This window comes from Cotesia typhae, unplaced genomic scaffold (genome assembly GCF_013202065.1).
Source record: "Cotesia typhae breed Kobodo isofemale line unplaced genomic scaffold, CoteBio_Ctyphae contig_44, whole genome shotgun sequence".
NCBI classification, from domain to species: domain Eukaryota; kingdom Metazoa; phylum Arthropoda; class Insecta; order Hymenoptera; family Braconidae; genus Cotesia; species Cotesia typhae.
The window spans coordinates 975,677-993,878 of NW_027423753.1; the positions used below are offsets into that span (position 1 = coordinate 975,677).

The following is an 18,202-nucleotide window of genomic DNA, read 5'->3' on the forward strand; positions in this document are numbered from 1 at the left end:
ATTTACTCACTTAATTATTCAGTTTTATAAATTTTTTATTTCTTCATTGCTGTAATTTTTAATTATTTAAAACAAATTTATTTATTTAAATTAAATAAAAAAATTGTAAAACAATTTAAAAGTGTTATTAATAAAAATAATAATAAAGATAGCCGATGTTTTTATTTTTTTTGATTATTTATAACTTATTATTTTTTTAATACAATTTAAATCTCCCAAAGAACTTCCCAGTGTCTCCGCCAAGCGGCAAAAACAAAAACTACAAGTCAAGTGACTTTTAATAAACATACTATTAATGTCATGAGTTAAAAATTGATAATACAATAGATAACAGCTGATAAAATGAGTAACAGCAATATAATGCTCAAACAAAGGTCTTATAGAGGCTAAATAAATTGCATTAGCAAAGAAAATTAACTTTAAACAATTAAATGTCTGGGTAACAGTACTTACTCTCATTGTCGAGCAGTGTTTTATTTCAACAATTGCATTGCACCGGAGTCTTTGTTTATTTTAAGATTATAAATATTTATTTTGTCAACTTAATAATATAATCTCGCTTTACTGCTAATAAACACCAGAGATTATAAATATAAATTGTTTTGATCTCTTTTAATCTCTTGATGGTGAGTAGCATGTTTGGATAGTTTTTTAACCTCAGTGTTTTTTAATTAATTAATTAATAATTAATTTATTTTTTAGGTGACTGAAAATTATAAAAATAAAAAATGAAGTTTGCGGAGCATCTATCAGCTCATATTACTCCGGAATGGAGAAAACAATACATCAGTTATGAGGTAAAATTATTTTATTTATTCTTTTTTCAAGACTTGATTTTTTTTTTTAATTTTTGCAATAATTTATTTGTTAAAAAAATTTTTAAAATTGTCAAATATCTGCTGAATTAATTTTTATTTATTTATTTAATAGGAAATGAAAGCTATGCTCTATGCAGCCGTCGAAGAAGCGCCGTCTGCAGAGAGTGTGGAACCAGAGGTTATTTCACGACACTTTGCTTCCTTTGATGAAGTTTTTTTTACGTTTTGTGATCGTGAATTAAAAAAAATTAACACATTTTATTCAGGTATCACTTTATTAAAAAATTATTTAAAAAAAAATTGTATTTATAATTTTTTGGAGTTTCTTAAGATAGAATTTTTAAAATAAATTTTTCTTGCTACAATTAATAAAAAATAAATTAAAATTTATTACAGAAAAGTTAGCAGAAGCAACAAGAAAATATGCCTCCTTACAAAACGAATTAAAAACTGCCCTAGATTTGCAGCATGGCAGCCATAAAAATAAAGGAAAGCTAGCAAGCGCTAAATTACCAGCACGAAAAATTCGTGAATTGAAATTAGGATTTTCAGAGTATTATTTATCATTGATATTACTGCAGAATTATCAAAATTTAAATTACACTGGGTTCAGGAAAATTCTCAAAAAACATGACAAGGTACTTAAATTTAAATTCCATGTACATTTTTTTTACTATTAAATTAATTATCGCTATTTAAAAAAAAAAAAAAAAATGTCTTTATAGCTTTTATCAGTAGATACTGGATGCAAGTGGCGAGTAGAATGCGTGGAGACGAGTCATTTCTACACGTCGAAAGACATAGACAAATTAATCCACGATACCGAGGCCAATGTCACTAATGAACTGGAAGGTGGTGATCGTCAACGGGCTATGAAACGCCTGAGAGTTCCTCCACTGGGCGAACATCAGAGTCCATGGACGACTTTTAAAGTTGGATTATTTTCAGGAAGCTTTATTATATTATTCGTCGCTGTTGTACTTTCCGGTAATTTAATTTTTCGATTTAAAATATTTGATTGATATTTTTTTTTTTTTTTTTTTTTTTTCAATTTTACATTAATAAATATTTTCAGCAATTTTTCACGAAGGACAAGAGAATTTAAAAATAGCATTTCGCTTGTACAGAGGACCACTGCTAATAATTCAATTTTTATTTCTAATGGGAGTAAACGTCTACGGCTGGAGATCATCTGGAGTGAATCATGTGTTAATATTCGAGCTCGATCCACGTAATCACTTATCCGAGCAGCATTTAATGGAATTATCAGCGGTTTTAGGAGTCATATGGACTCTCAGTCTTCTAAGTTTTTTATTCAGCGCTAGCTTGAGTATTCCACCGTTCGTAAATCCTCTGGTGCTTGTTTGTATTATGATAGCATTCATTTTGAATCCTCTAAAAATATTTCGCCACGAAGCGCGGTTCTGGTTACTGAGAATAACAGTAAGTTTACAATAATTACATAATTATATCCAATAATAAATATTTATTAATAAAATTTGTTTCAGTGGAGAATGATAATAGCACCATTTGCGTTTGTAAATTTCGCGGATTTCTGGCTGGCTGATCAATTAAACAGTCTTGTAACTCCGTTGCTGGATTTTCATTTTCTAGTGTGTTTTTATTTAACCAACGGCGATTGGCTGCAAGCTAACGACACTACGCAATGTATGTCCGGGTCGCTTATCGTCAGGCCTATTGTAAATTGTCTACCTGCGTGGTTTAGATTCGCCCAGTGTCTCAGGCGTTATAAAGATTCTAAAGAAGCTTTTCCGCATTTGGCTAATGCTGGAAAATATTCGACAACTTTTTTAGTTGTTATTTCAAATACTTTGAGGTCTTATTACGCAGGTATATTTCTTATTTATTTATTAATTAATCAATTGAGTAATTATTTAATTTAATATAAGAATATTTTTTTAAATTTAATTTTTATTTCAGATCAATATAAAAGCAACTGGGAAAATCCATTTCTATGGTTTTGGTTAGCAAGCTGTATTATCAATTCTATTTACTCTTACACTTGGGATATAAAAATGGATTGGGGGTTGTTAGATAGTAATGCTGGAGAAAATAAATTTTTACGTGAAGAAGTTGTGTATTCTTCAGCTGTAAGTATTTTTTTTTTAATAATAATAATAATAAATTATTTAAAAAAATTTTATTACAGAGCTTTTATTACTTTGCCATCATTGAAGACTTTGTTTTGAGATTTATATGGATAGCAAGTTTTATTTTAGTTGATTTTAAATATGTTTCAAGTGATTTGATGACTTCTATTGTTGCTCCTCTAGAAGTTTTTAGGTAATTATTACTTAAAAAAAAAAATAATTATCAATATTACATATTTTTTTTTTTTATAGGAGATTCGTTTGGAATTTTTTCCGTTTAGAAAACGAGCACCTGAATAATTGCGGTAAATTCAGAGCCGTAAGAGATATTTCGATCGCACCGATAGAAAGCTCAGATCAGATTCAAATACTCAGAATGATGGACGACGAAAACGGAGTAGTAAACAGAGGTAAACGCAAAGCCGGTGGTAAAAAACCTGGCAAAGAAGACAAGCGAGCGTTACTTAAAGAAGAGACTATTGACATTGACGTCTCGAATGCCAGCTGAGACACGTGCTATATTAAATTATTGGAAATGTAAATCTGTAAATTATCTAGGTGAATTTAAAAACAAATTAATTAGTTTTTAGTTAGTAGACTTTTATGCTATTTGTTGAGTAGTGTAATTGTAATTATGATTAATACTTTGCCATCGGGTGCCTTTGTTTTTCTAAATTTATTATATATTTTGAAGTTGATGGTTTTATACGATGACAAGTGCTTCCATTGAGCGTTGTTTTGAATTTTGATTTTTTTTTTTTTTTTTAAGTTTTATTTGTTGAAAAAAAATTATTGAGGATTTGAGAAAATTTTTGTTTTTTAGTTCGAGCTATTTTTTATCAGTATAATTAGAGTATCAGGCGTTTTGATCCTTCGATAAAATATCTTCGACAAAATATCCCCGAAAAAATATCCTAAAAAAAAATATCTCCGAGAAAATATCCTCGAGACTAAATGTAACAGAAAATTCATGATAAAAGGGCACAATATGGTAACAAGCTCATGTATTGGTAATTTAATTATTTAACATATTTTTTCCGGGGATATTTTGTCGGGATAATAAGTGGCTAATATTAAGTTGTATAAATAACTTGCTTTAGCGATTATTAGCCATTTTAATTTGATTATTAATTTAAAAAAAAAAAAAAAATAAGGAACGTTTAGAAAATTAAATTATTGACTGCTCAGTATTTTATAATTACATAAAAAAAAATGACCTTTAAAAATAATTTTAACGCTACTGATTTACTTAACACAATAGCAATTAAAGAAAAAAACTTAATTATTTTTTATTAGTTATTGTTAATAGTAATTAATTGGTTTCATACTCAATTTTTAAGCTCAACAGTAAAGTACTTTAACAATATAATATTTTTTTATAGAACAATTTACCGATAAATAAAACATTAAGTAATTAAATGTGATATTTTAAATGAATAATTTAGTTAAACGTTCCAAATAAAAATGGCATTATTATTATTATTATTAATAGTTAATATTTGTAATTACGTATTTTATAATTTATTTGCTCGTTGAATTTAAAAATAGATTTTTTTGAAATATTAAATATATATATATATTGTAAATCTTATAAATATATAAATAAATAATTAATGTAAGGCTAATTATTATGAATAAAGCTATTGATCAAAGTAGTATAAAAATTTTTAATTTTCGAGGATTTAGAATGGCCTAATTTGCCCCTAGTCATTATTTTAGGAGTTATGGCTACTTTTATAGTTTTGAAACATAAATTTTAATTTTCGTATAAATATTAAATAAATATTAATTAAAAAAAATTAAATAAAAATCTAAAATTGTTAAGGAAAAAATAAATAAATAAATTTATATTATAAAGACATGTTTAATAGTAAAATAATACAAACTACACTGTACAAATATTCGCCTAAAGCATCGTGCCGGCAATAATTTTTAATTAATTATAATAATAATAATATGGATAAATAAAAAAAAAAAAAAAAAAAAATGAAATAATAAAACCTTTAAAGACAAGAAGAAAAAAAATAATAATTTTTTTTTATCGAAAATCCGCTCTAAGTAGAGTAATTTCCTGTTATAATTTTTCAAAGATAATTACTGCCATGAAGAAATGCATGACAATTATGCTTAATACTAATAACTGATTACTCAATTAAATTTTCTTGATCGGGTAAATTGGTCCCATTGCTTTGTTCTTATTCTAACTTACTGTTACCATTAATAGATTAATTAATATAATTAAAGTAATTAAAATATGTATATAACAGTAATACATACGACTATTACTTATGAGATATTTTTTTGTTCTTTTTATTATATAAAATAATATAATAACTTGTTATTAAGTGCTAGTGCTCTTTATAAAATTACTCGTTACTCAACTTGCTAACAATTTATTTTATACACTTTGTTTAATTATCGTAAAGCACACTGAGCTTTTATTTTTCATACTGTCAATTATATTCTTCTTTCGAAAATATTTATCATTGCGTAAAAATTCCTCGTTATAATTATTATTATAATTGAAAGCAAAACAAGGTCGTAGATTTTTTTATAAAAATCTAAGAGTAAGATACATACCGCATTACTTCAACAATTTATGTTATATGTACAATATTTATGTGTAAATTGTATTGAAATATTGCAGATTGATCTAATGCATGATAGTGAATGGTGCATTACGCAAATAAAAAAGTAGTTTTGTTATATCTTGTTGAGCATATGCCTGAATAAGAAATTATCTACACGACATGTTTCATTATTTTATCACTTCACTTTATTTATTTATTTATTTATTTATGGATATCTTTTTATCCATTATTCATTTATTTATAATTTATCTATTGTTCATTTTTTTTATTTATTCTGAAGAAATGTTTTTTTTTTTTTAAATATTAATACAAAATTTTTAATTTATATATTTCTTCTTTGATTTTTTATTTTTTATTTCTTCTCAAATATTCAAAAAAAAAATTTTTTTTTTTAATTACAATTTATTAATTAAAAAAACATTCTTTGAAAATTTTAGAAGAAAATTTTTATATAAAAAAAAATTATTTTTAATTTTTTTTTTAATTATTCAGAAAATTTATTAAATTTCTTCTTTAATTTTTTACAAATTATTTCTTCTTTCTTATTCATTATTCAAAAAATAAATATTCCAATAATTTCTCTTTTATTTTTTTAATTTATAAATTTCTTCTTTGATTTTTTAAAAACAATTTCTTCTTTCTTCTTAAATATCCAAAAATCATATTTTATAACCAAAAACAATTTATTAACTGAAAAAAAAAAATTATTTAAATATCAAGAAGAAATTTTTTATTAAATATTTACAAAACAAAATTTTTTTTAATAATTTTCTTCATTTAAATAATCCAACAATTTCTCTTTTAATTTTTTTCTATAAATAAAAACAATTTACCATAATTACAAAAAAAAAATCAATCATAACACGCACATAGAATATATAAATAGCGACGGATACAAAAGGCGTGTTACAAGTTTCCGTCTGAATTTTTATTTTCCATAATTCTCTATAATATAAAATCTAAGAAAGAAGAAAAACACCGAAGATGATAATCAAACAAACCTGAAGCTCTCCAAAAAATCTCCAACCAGACATTATCTCAAAGTAATGCAGTGTACTCTTATCTCTGCTCGTAAAATATAATACACATTAATTAGATTTTTAAAAAATTTAAATGAAATATGATTGAAGTTTTATACTCGTCCACTGATTACAATATAATAGTACCTACTTAATACTCATTTCATTCTCGTGTATCGCACGAAGGTCGAATAAGTAATTATCGATGGAAAAAAGATCAGATTTCTTGTACATGATAATTCATCATTGTTACCACCGTTTATTTTCTTTTTAATATAAAAATATCAATAAATATACTTGTCTGGTATGCAAGCAAGGCCGTCGGTTGGAAAATAATCCAGAAAATTTTAATTTTCCAATTTAGAATAATTATTTTATTCCACTTAAATATTTATTGATAATTTCTATCTCAAAAAAAAATTTTTTTTTCAACGATAACAATTTTGCTGAATATTAAGCAACCAATTGTAAAAAAAATAACTATACAACAAAAAAAAAAATCTGATTGAATTTTGATCAATAAATTGCCTTAAAAAAAAAAAAAAAAAAAAAAAAAAAAAAAAAAATTGAAAATGAATAATTTAAAAACTGACATGTCCTTCATAACGTTTTAAATAAACGTGTAAAAAATACTGTTTCGCAAGTGTCGTACGGTGAATTTTAAAATTTAAAACGTGTTATTGCACGCTTGACGCGGCCTATATGACATACAACAACTATTACAAATACAATTAGAATTACACATAATATAATATTTAATATATAACATATAACAAATTAATAATCCTTAATAATCTCCGGGTGCTCGTGTGTCCCTTGATATTAAATCAAAACATTACATACAATAAATCCGATATCAATACACAAAGCCGATTACTAAAAAAACAAACCAGCTATTTTTTTTTTTTTTTTTTTTTTAAATTTTTTTCATTTCTTCATTCATCATCATCCTTACCATTACATATGAATAATCACACTTTCTAATCCATTATTCGTAAACATACTGTACAATTAAACGGACGCTTCATGGTTACACCGCTAGATGGCTACGAGCGATATCTATTATTTTATTTTATCATTTATATAATTACTAATCATTTGATATAAATATTTTCGATTAAATATATCTCCAATTATCATCAATTAATTGTTCTCAATTTTTTTTTTTTCATTTATAATGAAAAATAATTTTTTATCTTCTCGCATGTGGTTTGTGTAAATTTTAAATATATATACAAGTCGGGAAATAACCACGTTGATACCCCAGCGCCTTCTTACGGGAAGAAAGCGAGTTAGCTTTAAATAAATCAAGCTAATTTTTTGCTAATTAAATAAATTAGCAATCAAACGTGTCCGGAAATGGCTTCCAAGCATTTTCCTTCGATCGTCGCCCCGGCAAACTATAAATAAACTTGCGATAATTTTTTTAAAATAATAAATAATATTTAATATTTTTAATTATTATTATTTATAAATTAAAGCTTTTAGTTTATTTATATTTATGTGAATATTAAATATTTATAATCTATATTAGGACATTTGATTAATTTGATTGCGCGGGTCGACGAGCGATCTTGCAGTAACGAGGTAAGAGAGGCTAAACCTGTGCGTCAGACCGTCAGGCTTACTTGCTATCGATTTTGGATCCTCAACTCCTACAAGTGGGTGATAATGATATCGTCATCGATATCGTCCTTCTCGTCGTCGGTCTCCTCGGGGAGGTTTGCCTCCGCCGCCGCCTGAGCGGCTTTCGGGTCCTCTGCCAGGGCTTTTAGCCTTCTTTGCTTGCGTCGGTGCAGGATTTCTACCACTATGTAACCCATGAAGCCGATCACCAGGACTGATAACATCACGTAGAGCTTCATTCTTGCGCACAGGTGGGTGCTGTATGCGTATGCTACTACGAAACCCACGCTCTCCCATAGTCGGTAGTTTGAAAATGCTGCTTCTTTATTTCTTCTGAAGAGTGTACCGTACAGACCTGTTGGATTTTATTTTATTAGTTTAGTGTTTTTTTTTTTTTTTAATTTTGAAATATTTAATAAAAAAATTATTGTAATGGTAATTTATATTTTCTCTCTAGTATCTTGTAAAATATTGACATTTTTAAAGATATAAGTTCATCCCGATGTTACACTCATCGAGATCTTTCATTTGAGTACCCACATCAATTTTTCATATATTTTATATATTTATATATATGTATATATATAAAATATATCAAAAATGCATGTGGGTACTCAAATGAAAGCTCTTGATGAATTTAACATCGGGATGAGCTTAGATGATGATAATAATATAATAATAATATAATAATAATAATAAATATATTTCTTCCGCAAAATGAGTTAGTGTGACTTTTTCTTCCCAGTTAAAAAAACTTGAATTTAGTCAGGTTATTTAAACACGGAAGTAAACAAACTAATAAAATTTTTAAACAAACTAAAAAGATTTCGCATAAAAGCAAATTTAAAAAAAAAAAAAAACAATAATTCGTTTATTTTTTTTGACACTTAAGTATGTAAATTGTAAAATAATTTCATAACAACCGTTAGACAATTATCATCATTACTTCTCCGCGTTAGTCACTACCATCATTATCATTTTTATTGCTTTTTTTTTATTATCTCCAGATTATAATTCTTTATCAGCACGTAGACTTAAAAATAAATCACTTAAATTTATAACAAAGCCGAAGATGATTAATAACTGAAGATGATTAATTCTTTCTAAAAAATTCATTCAATTGCGCAGCAAATATTAAAATATTAAAAAAAATAAGAAATAAGAGTGATAAATGGTAAATAAAATAAATCTAGACATTTACCGTTAACCTGGGTTTGCCAAACAGCATCTCCGACGCCCCAGAGTCCTGAGACGGTGAAGAAAACGTAGGCATTTTCTGGGTGCGGCCTCCAGACTAGAAGGACACCTACTAGCGCCGCGTGAACTATGGCGCCCAAAGCCATTAGTGGTTGTCTTCCGACAAATTTCATTACCGAGCCAAATAGTAATGAACAGATTGCGTTTACTACGCCAAAACAAATCATGACGTAGCCGACTTTCTGGACTCCCAATGCGCATGAAATGTAAGCCTGAGAACAATATTAAAATTAATTTAGCAGATATTTATTTATTTTAAAAATTTTATAACAAATAAAATTACAAAAAAAAAAAAAAAAAAAACAATCAAATTAGCCGACTTTAAAAAAATTTTTTTTATCCAAAAAAATTATAAAAAAAAAAAAGTAAATAAATTTTACTTGTCAAAAACTTCAAAAACTGTCAGTACAATTTTTAAAAAATATTTTTTTGTTATTAAAATTTTGACAAGCATTAGAAATTTTTTTAGAATTTTATAACAATAAAAATAAATTTAATTAAAATATTCCACATGTAAAAATAAAAAAAAATTTTTATGCTGAAGTCATGCGCACAATAAATCAGTGTGTTAATAATAAAAATAATAAGCAATAAATAAATAAGACAATAAATATAATAAATAATTATTAAAAAAATTAAAGTAAGTATTTTTAATGATCAATAAATAATATATAAGAGCATATTTATTTATACTTGGGTTTTTATTCCAAAGAAATCCCTGACCAGTGGACGATCACCTCAAACCCGATTATGTTAATTTATTTATTGCATTAACTTTCGCTATTAATCAATTTATTAGAAAAATAATTCTTTCTTTATTAATAAATTTATTTGACGTAATAATTAATTGAAATTAATGACAAGTAATCGTCAGCGTAAATTATAAACTATAATTTTATTATTTAAATTTGCATAGTAATTAGTGGCTCAATTAGCAATTACTGATGATAAGACATAAATTGTAATAGTAATAAATTTTTTAAATACATAAAATTTCGAAATTTCAGTCTTTGGACTTTTCCGGAGCGGCATGACGTCAGAAGAAATATTGAGGAATTATTTTTGTCACGACTGGTTACTTAATTTAAATTTGTGTTATGTATTTAACACATATGTTAATTAAGTATTTTTTTTTTTATTTTAGTTTTTAGTGTAGTCTAGATTTTTAAAGAAGTTTGTTTATTGTAATGAGGTGATTATAATAGATTACGAGTGTGAAAAAATTTTAAGTATGGGCTGAGAAGCATACTCATGCAGAAGAACGGTAATTTTTTTACCTGAGTAAAATCGGCGCCGATAAATGCTTGCTCCATACCAATCCATACTGTTATTGGTATCAGTAATTGCTGGTATGGCTTTTTTAATTGATAGGCTGTCGCTGATAACAGCTGGATACCGCTCAGCTCTGTGCTATCATTTCTACGCTGTTTTTCTCCGTACCTGTAACATAAAAAATTATAATTTTAAATATTTACAAGCCGTTTTCTCATCATTAAATATATTTTAAAAAATATATATCTCACGAATAACGAGCTAAAAAATTTATTTTTTATGCCAATAAAGTGAAATAAATTTTTTATCACATGTTTGAATTGTCAATTGTCTACTGTAAAATATCTATTTTAGAAAATTAATAACTCAGACATAAAGTATTAAAATGACCAGAACAAATCGGTCCGCTTGTACAGCTCGATAATTCACAGCCAAAAAACGAGCCTCAAGACCCGTAACATAAAAAATGATATTACGTGACATGTCTAATCGGATTGAGCATAAAAACGAGTTCCATGACCTCTCGATATTTTTTTTCTATAACAATAAAATTTTGCATTTATTCAAGAGCTGTTATTAATGGGCCGCAGATTTGCAAGCAAACCACCGAAAGGTAAGTCAAAAAAAATAAAAAGTAGCTCGAAAAGAAATTAATCATCCTTAGCTGGCTCTTCTTCTTCTTCTTCTTCTTCTTTTTCTGGTATTTTATTTTTTTTACAGATCACGGGATATCCTGAGATATCAGCAGACTCGTTAGCTGTCTAGAGAGAATAATCGGAAGGTCATGGGCCTCGTAGTTTTCAGACTCAGGCTTTTTAATCATCGCATTTTGGATTTAAATCGATTTTTTGACGGTTCTTAATTTTAAAATAGTTTATTTTTTTTTAATTTTGAATTTTTTTATTCCAATTCAAAATTCTGGGTTTAAATATTGAAAATATGGAAAAATTATTTCAGACGTTTTTTTATAGAAAATTTAATTTTCTTGTCTCTAAAATTTGAATTTAAACTCCAAAAATCAAGCTAAAAAATTTATCCATAATTTAAAAAAATTTTAAGTATTTATTGTGGCTAAAATATTGAAGATAAAAAATTATGGAGACCTTTTTTTACCCCATTTTTATTCCCAGAGCGAAAATTTAAAGTAGACTAAAATGTTTTAAACTTAAAAATTTATTATTAATTTTTTTTTTTTTTTTTTAAGTTACTTGTGTTTCTTATTCTTGTTACTCGTTAAATTCGTAGAAGACTAAGAATAAGTTAGCGTATCTCTTCCACAGCCCTCGAGCATTACCGATGGGCAAGCAACTCTGCGGACAGAGCGTAGCAAGGACTGCATTCCAGAGAACACGTTTACCAGTTATAAGTTTCTGTTTCTCAACTCGACATGCAAAATAATCAAACACTAGTTTTATTGGTCCCTTTCTTCGGGTTGAGCTAAGCGTGGGTGTACTATTATATTCACTCTATTCCCTCTTGAGGAAGGTTTGAGGTTTAGATAGCGATCACAGGCACCACCAATGTGTTATAATCTTTCAAAACTCGCCGAACAGCGAGATTATGTATAGAGGACACTAACCCACTAGTTTATCGCTCGATTTTATTTACCGTACCACTGGATTACATTTTATTGTTATTTAATATGTAACCGAACTTTTTTTCTCGGATTTTATCATAGAACATGTTACTTTAAATTTCTTTTTCATTTTTTTTTTTTTTTTTTTTTTTTTTTTTTTTTGATAAAATGTTTTAGAGGATACTTAATTTAATTTATTCAAGAACTAATTTCGAGGAAATATTTCTCAATACAGTTTTACATTTTTTTTGGAGCTATAAAATTTTTAAAAGATAAAATTATTTTTTGTTTTATTTTATAATATTTAAAATTACAAACTAAAAATATTTTTTTTTAATTAAAAAAATTAAAAAAGAATGCTATTAAATAAAAAGTCAAACAAAAAATCTTTCAAATAAAAAATCAATCTGCGCATGTCTTAAAAAACTTTTAACTACTTGGCGCACGCACTCCCGTATCTTTGTATTTAAAAAAAAAAAAAAAAAACCCAAAAATCTTGAAAGTCCTAATTAAAATTCTAAAAAAAAATTTTTAAATAAAAATAAAATCAATCCTTGATAAGTATTTAAAGTTTCAATTTAATCCGACCTTTTTAAGTGCCCGAAAATCTAGTTCAAAGAATCTTACTCACACAGATGAAGACACACCGATACTCCAGCGGAGCGTAAATAAAAAAAGATACACAGTATCTTCTCTATGAATCACTGGCAATTTTCATAAGAAGGAGAGACGGATAATCTCAAGAGAAAAACTCGGAGTAACCAATAGTTAGTATAACAGCTTCTGTATTTAGTACCCCAGGCTAAGAATACATTACAGGTGTGTGTGTGTGCAAGAAGAAACAGCCTTGCAAGGTAAGCTAGTCAATTTATATATAAATATATATACCTGCACACATATTTATAGCCATAACTTTTTTTTAGGTCTCAGATCTTGGTACAAAACTCGTCTTCATATAAAACATCAATTAATTACCTCGGAATAATATGTACATATAATTATCGTATGAATATTTAATTCGTAAAGGTTTTTCCGAGAATTTTAAATTCATTACTCTTTATGTATATATATATATATATATATATATGGATTTGAATGGAACCGTTACGCAGTCGGGCTATTTATGACCTTGTACTTCCAACTTTATACGTGAAGATATATATATATATATATATATATATATATATATTTGAGAACTTAAGTATCACATGTATAAGGTAGACGGAAAGTTATGTAATTACCGTCATATTGAGATATCACGTATGATAAAGTCATTAAAATCATCCGCGATGCAGGACGATGCGATAGCCTTCAAGTTTCTTCCAATAATTTATTTAATACTGACTAGCGTAAACGTCTGTTGGTAATCAATCGTAATCTTCAATTCAATTATGGTATGCTGTATAGATTGTCGTCAGTATATATATAAGTATGCTCTACGATTTTCCTTTCCCACGGATTCTTTATTATTTATTTTATTTTAGATACGAGAATGTATGCAAGTTTATTTCTGGACGGCCAGCGAGCAAAAAGGTGTTTTCCAATTTGTATGAGTGTTATATGGTCAATTCCAATGCAATGATCGGGACCTTGTTTCTTCGGCTGATTTAATTATTTATTTATTTATTTATAGAATAAAGGCGATATTCGTGTAGAGGTGAAAAGATTTTTTAAATTATGTGATGTGACGCTACTTTCACATACTTTCCGATCATTTTTTTTTAATAATTAGACCGGAAAGACTTTATTATTGTGGTTAGATAATTTATTTATGTTGAATAATTGTTATTAATTTTTTTTTCTTTTTCAGAGATTATTTATATTTTTTTAGAGACCTTGAAATTATTTTATTTAGTAAAATTGATTAATTTAATTTTGATAATAAAATTTTTATTGTCCTACTGACAATAAAATTTTTATTTACATTTTAAATTATTTAATTTAAAGCTTTTAGATTTTTTGGAAAAAAAATTGATTGTTTTAATTTTAACTAGCAACCTTGTCATGGCTTGTACACTATAAATAAATAAAATTTTTATTTAAATTCTTAATTCAAAAAATTTAATTATTTTAATTTTAATAATAAAATAGTCAAATTATAAAATTAGACTAAAATTTTAATTATCCCCCTGACAATAATATAAATTTTAATTTAAAAAAATTTCTAGAACAAACGATGACCTAATTAAAAAAAGAAATCGCGTGACAAACATAAAAATTCCCTGGAATAAACGAAATAATCAAAAAGATAATCTCCAGCTACTGTTTTATCAATTAAATTTTTTAGCGTCATTCCTACTTCACCGTACCCAGTTAAAATATAATAAAAAAAATAGATGGATGTGTATTGTAAGTATTATAATCCGTAATTACTCGTCACCACGTACCACCAGGAAGAGAAGCCTGATATTACAACACAATAGGATATATAAATTTTAATTATTTCTTCTTATTCTAGTGTCTTCTCTCCCGCTATCAGCGCCAGCGATTTGAAAAGAATAGAACAGAATTGAAGATAATAGCAAGATAATAAAGCGGTTGAAGAAAAACAACGCGCAATAGCATGAGAAGTAGAAGAAGAGACTGTGGTCAGACAATTCAATTGTCAATAATAGATCAAATTAGGAGGTAATTGCTGTTTTTTTCCGCAACACAAGGAAATCTCTGTTTAATAAATTAAAATTAATCAATTACCGATCATTAAATTGAATTATTTGATAATAATTATTATTAAAATATTTTTGTGAGTAGTTGATTAATTTTTTAGGAAGAATATGCTATATTACTCGGGAAACTAACAGCTCAAAGAGGAAAATAATAACTGGAATATCCGTTCGCGCTCCGGAAGTACGTCAACAGCTAAAATTTAAAATAAAATGAAATTATAAATCTTGAAATTACATAAGCGAGCGCTATGCATCGGTGAATCCTAACTTAAAAGTCGGATGTATGTCATTTTGCAATCATTAACCGAGCAATGTTTATGGCGATACAATGCCAGCGATTCGTCGATCCCGTGATACCTTATTATTAGCCACTTGTTTCATAATATGACGACAAAACAAAATGATACATGATCATTTTTACCCCCGCTTTGGATTTAAGTGAGTATTCTGGAAAAATTAACTTGATTTTATTTATCTTGATTTGAGTGGAAAAATTTTTGATTTAAAAATTTTTAATTTAAAAAATTGGGAAGAAATTATAAAAATTAATTTGATAAAAAAATGTTGAATCAAATGATTTTGTTTTAAATTCTTCCATAATTTTTTATAACTTGAGCCAATGAATTAAAATGATTTAAAAAATGCATTAAACATTTGTTATTGTTATTATAATATAATTATTATAAGTGAATAAATTTTTTGCAAATCAAGATGAAGATAACACATCTGAATGAATTTAAAAGTATGGATTGAAATAAGAAATACAAACATGAGTCACAAGTAATAAAAAATGATAATGCAATGGCGAAATTCAACAATCAGATAATTAGTTCCTTGATTTATTCAAATTTATTAATTTATTTATTAATTTAGTACCCGGTGACTGTGATTAAACAGTCTATTCAGCGGTGTTGACTGTAGTTGACTAGAAGGGGACGATGAAGATATTTGTTATCGACTTTTTACTGGCTGTATAAACAAACAGTTTTTTCGGACTCACCTTGAAAGAGGATCCACAAAAAGTGCGACTATAATAACAGCGACGATGACGCAAGTTAAGTAGATCGCGGATATCTCGTAGATCTCGGAATCTGGTGGACGCTTCAAGGATTCATCCGCGCCGTTTCCGATCACACAGAAATTAGCGCCGCAACTTTTTAGTTTTTTGTAGCGCGTTGAATTTATGTCACCTTCGCCACCAAATTCTCCTTCGCTTAACACTGAAAAATAAAGTTTTTTTTTAATGTTATTAATTTTTTACTACTTTTAGTTAAAAAAAAAAAAAAAAAAAAAATTATTCATAAAATCATCAAATTATTATTCATAAATTTGGGCGTCGCCGGTTTTTAAATATAAACAATCAATAAATTAACTTTTTTATTAAACTATATTGCGTTGCAATGGATTTATATAATTTTAAAATTTAATTTTGAATTTTGTAATTTTTAAGTCAAAAAACTGCAATTTTTTTTCTTTTTAAAAATTTTTCATGAATTTTTAGAATGAAAATTTTTTAATTTTAGATCAATATATTTTAAAAAATTAGTCATTTTTTTTAATTTTCAATTTTTTCCAAAAAAATTCAAACATAAATTTATTTTTTAATTTTTTTTTTTATTAAAAATATAAAATTATATTTTTTCACTTTAAAATCATTGAAATTTATAAAAAATTATTAAATAATATCATAAATTAAAAAAAAAAAAAAAAAAACAAGCCAGCTATTTAAAAAATTTTAAAACTAAAACTAAAATAAAAATAAATTTTTTAAGCTCATACTAAATAAAAAAATAGAAAAAAAAATTTTTTTAGTTAAAAAAAAAAAAAAACTGTAAACTTAAAATCTTAATATCAATAATAATTCTCACCAAATTTTGACAACTTTGAAAAGTATATAAAATTGTTAAAAAAATAAACATTAAAAACTCCCGTGGGTCAAAACACTGGCAATAATAATAAGCGTAGCAACAAAGTGGAATAAGATATTAAAGAATTGACACAAGTGCGACGGGATGTGCACGTATACTGTCTAAATATTATTTAAAATTATCGGTACATATATTAACATTTTTTATAGATAAAGAGTTGTTCACACAAGAGCGTTAATGCTCGGGTGATCTTATCGATTAATGAAATTAATAAATAAATAAATCAATTAGTTAAATCACCGCTCAGTCTACAGTTTACAATTAATGTTATTACTTTTAATAATTTAATATTTATAAATGTACAAAATAAAATTAAGCGACTTTCACCACACGACAGCGCCAATAATAACAATAAATAATATAATAATAATAATAATAATAATAATAATAATAATAATAATAATAATAATAATAATAATAATAATAATAATAATAATAATTAATAATAATAGAAATCTGTTATTGATTGTGGAGAATTTACTTTCAAATTTACGCAGATTCAGATCGAAACTTTTATCAATAAAATTATAATTAATAATTAAAAGTATTAATTAATAATTAATTTGAAAATTTTTCGATTGATTGAACAGCTAATTGTTCGGCAAACATCATTATTTAACTCCTTAACCTCGAGATTTTGAATTAAAAACATTGACCTTGATTAAATTTATCGCCGAGTATTGAATAATGATAATCCAACACGGGATTTCATTGTTTAATTTACAATTGGTAAAGGTCAGATGCTTAACACTTAATATTTTTAATTTTACAGTGTGAGTGAGAAAAATTAACATATTTAATTAACTAATTTATTATTACAGTTTTATTTTTATTGTTGCGTGTGTAATTTTTTATCTAATACTAGATCTAATATTTTTTTTTAATTAAAAGTCTCAGCATTTGTTTATTTATTTTTTTTTTTTTTTTTAATTACACGGATGGTTACTGATACTTTAATCGCAAAAATTTATAAAATTTATTTTATTTATTAAGAAAATTTAACAAAAAAAAAAAAAAAAAAAAAAATTTTTTTTTTTTAAATTCCAAAAATTATGTTTTTATTTCAAGACCTCTAAAAAAATGCAATTTTTTTTTTTTTTTAATTTTAAAAATTATATACAAGGCTTAAATATTTAAAAAAAAATTCAATTGAAAGAAAAAATAAAATTAATTTAAAATAATTAAAATAAATTTTTTTTAAAGAAATAAGATGAAATAAATAACTGAAGAAATCATTACAGGTTCGTACTAGTTAAGTCTTGTTTGACTAATTGCCTTGAGTGTCTTTCACTGATACATAATACAGTCCATATAGCATAAATATATTAATATATAATA

The 18,202-nt window shown here is 25.8% G+C and overlaps 2 protein-coding genes and 1 long non-coding RNA gene across 5 annotated transcripts in view; 2 read left to right on the plus strand and 1 right to left on the minus strand.

Moving 5' to 3' along the window:
• The first annotated feature begins 345 nt into the window (after nucleotides 1–345).
• On the plus strand, nucleotides 346–4,929 carry LOC141528779 (solute carrier family 53 member 1). The gene is made up of 10 exons (XM_074245005.1): nucleotides 346–626; nucleotides 703–797; nucleotides 931–1,084; nucleotides 1,215–1,456; nucleotides 1,544–1,805; nucleotides 1,894–2,261; nucleotides 2,327–2,669; nucleotides 2,760–2,929; nucleotides 2,989–3,122; nucleotides 3,182–4,929. Exons 2-10 carry the CDS (start codon nucleotides 729–731, stop codon nucleotides 3,435–3,437), a joined length of 1,998 nt encoding a protein of 665 aa, XP_074101106.1. The 5' UTR covers nucleotides 346–626; nucleotides 703–728; the 3' UTR covers nucleotides 3,438–4,929.
• A 1,610-nt stretch (nucleotides 4,930–6,539) lies between these two features.
• The window catches only part of LOC141528781 (UNC93-like protein), a 28,782-nt gene continuing 17,119 nt past the window's right edge, over nucleotides 6,540–18,202 (minus strand). For both annotated transcript variants that reach the window (XM_074245007.1, XM_074245009.1), the window contains exons 3-6: nucleotides 15,937–16,156; nucleotides 10,700–10,862; nucleotides 9,367–9,634; nucleotides 6,540–8,520 (exon numbers count right to left, since the gene is read on the minus strand). In XM_074245007.1, the coding sequence (XP_074101108.1) occupies nucleotides 8,195–8,520; nucleotides 9,367–9,634; nucleotides 10,700–10,862; nucleotides 15,937–16,156 (977 nt within the window). In that variant the 3' untranslated portion in view covers nucleotides 6,540–8,194. The remainder of the gene's footprint in view (nucleotides 8,521–9,366; nucleotides 9,635–10,699; nucleotides 10,863–15,936; nucleotides 16,157–18,202) is intronic.
• LOC141528951 (uncharacterized) lies at nucleotides 13,016–14,271 on the plus strand. Of its 2 annotated transcripts, none has more exons than XR_012479483.1 (3): nucleotides 13,016–13,124; nucleotides 13,194–13,683; nucleotides 13,755–14,271. It is a non-coding gene; the product is annotated as an uncharacterized LOC141528951 (long non-coding RNA). The 2 variants fall into 2 exon arrangements; XR_012479482.1 differs by having other exon boundaries at nucleotides 13,194–13,664.

What these genes read in the sequence shown, in the direction of transcription:
- LOC141528779 (XM_074245005.1), top strand. Translation starts at nt 729, where the DNA reads ATGAAGTTTGCGGAGCATCTATCAGCTCATATTACTCCGGAATGGAGA. An exon ending in AACAATACATCAGTTATGAG is followed by an intron (nt 798 to 930) that starts GTAAAATTATTT and finishes TTTATTTAATAG; the next exon opens with GAAATGAAAGCTATGCTCTA. An exon ending in AAGTTGTGTATTCTTCAGCT is followed by an intron (nt 2,930 to 2,988) that starts GTAAGTATTTTT and finishes ATTTTATTACAG; the next exon opens with AGCTTTTATTACTTTGCCAT.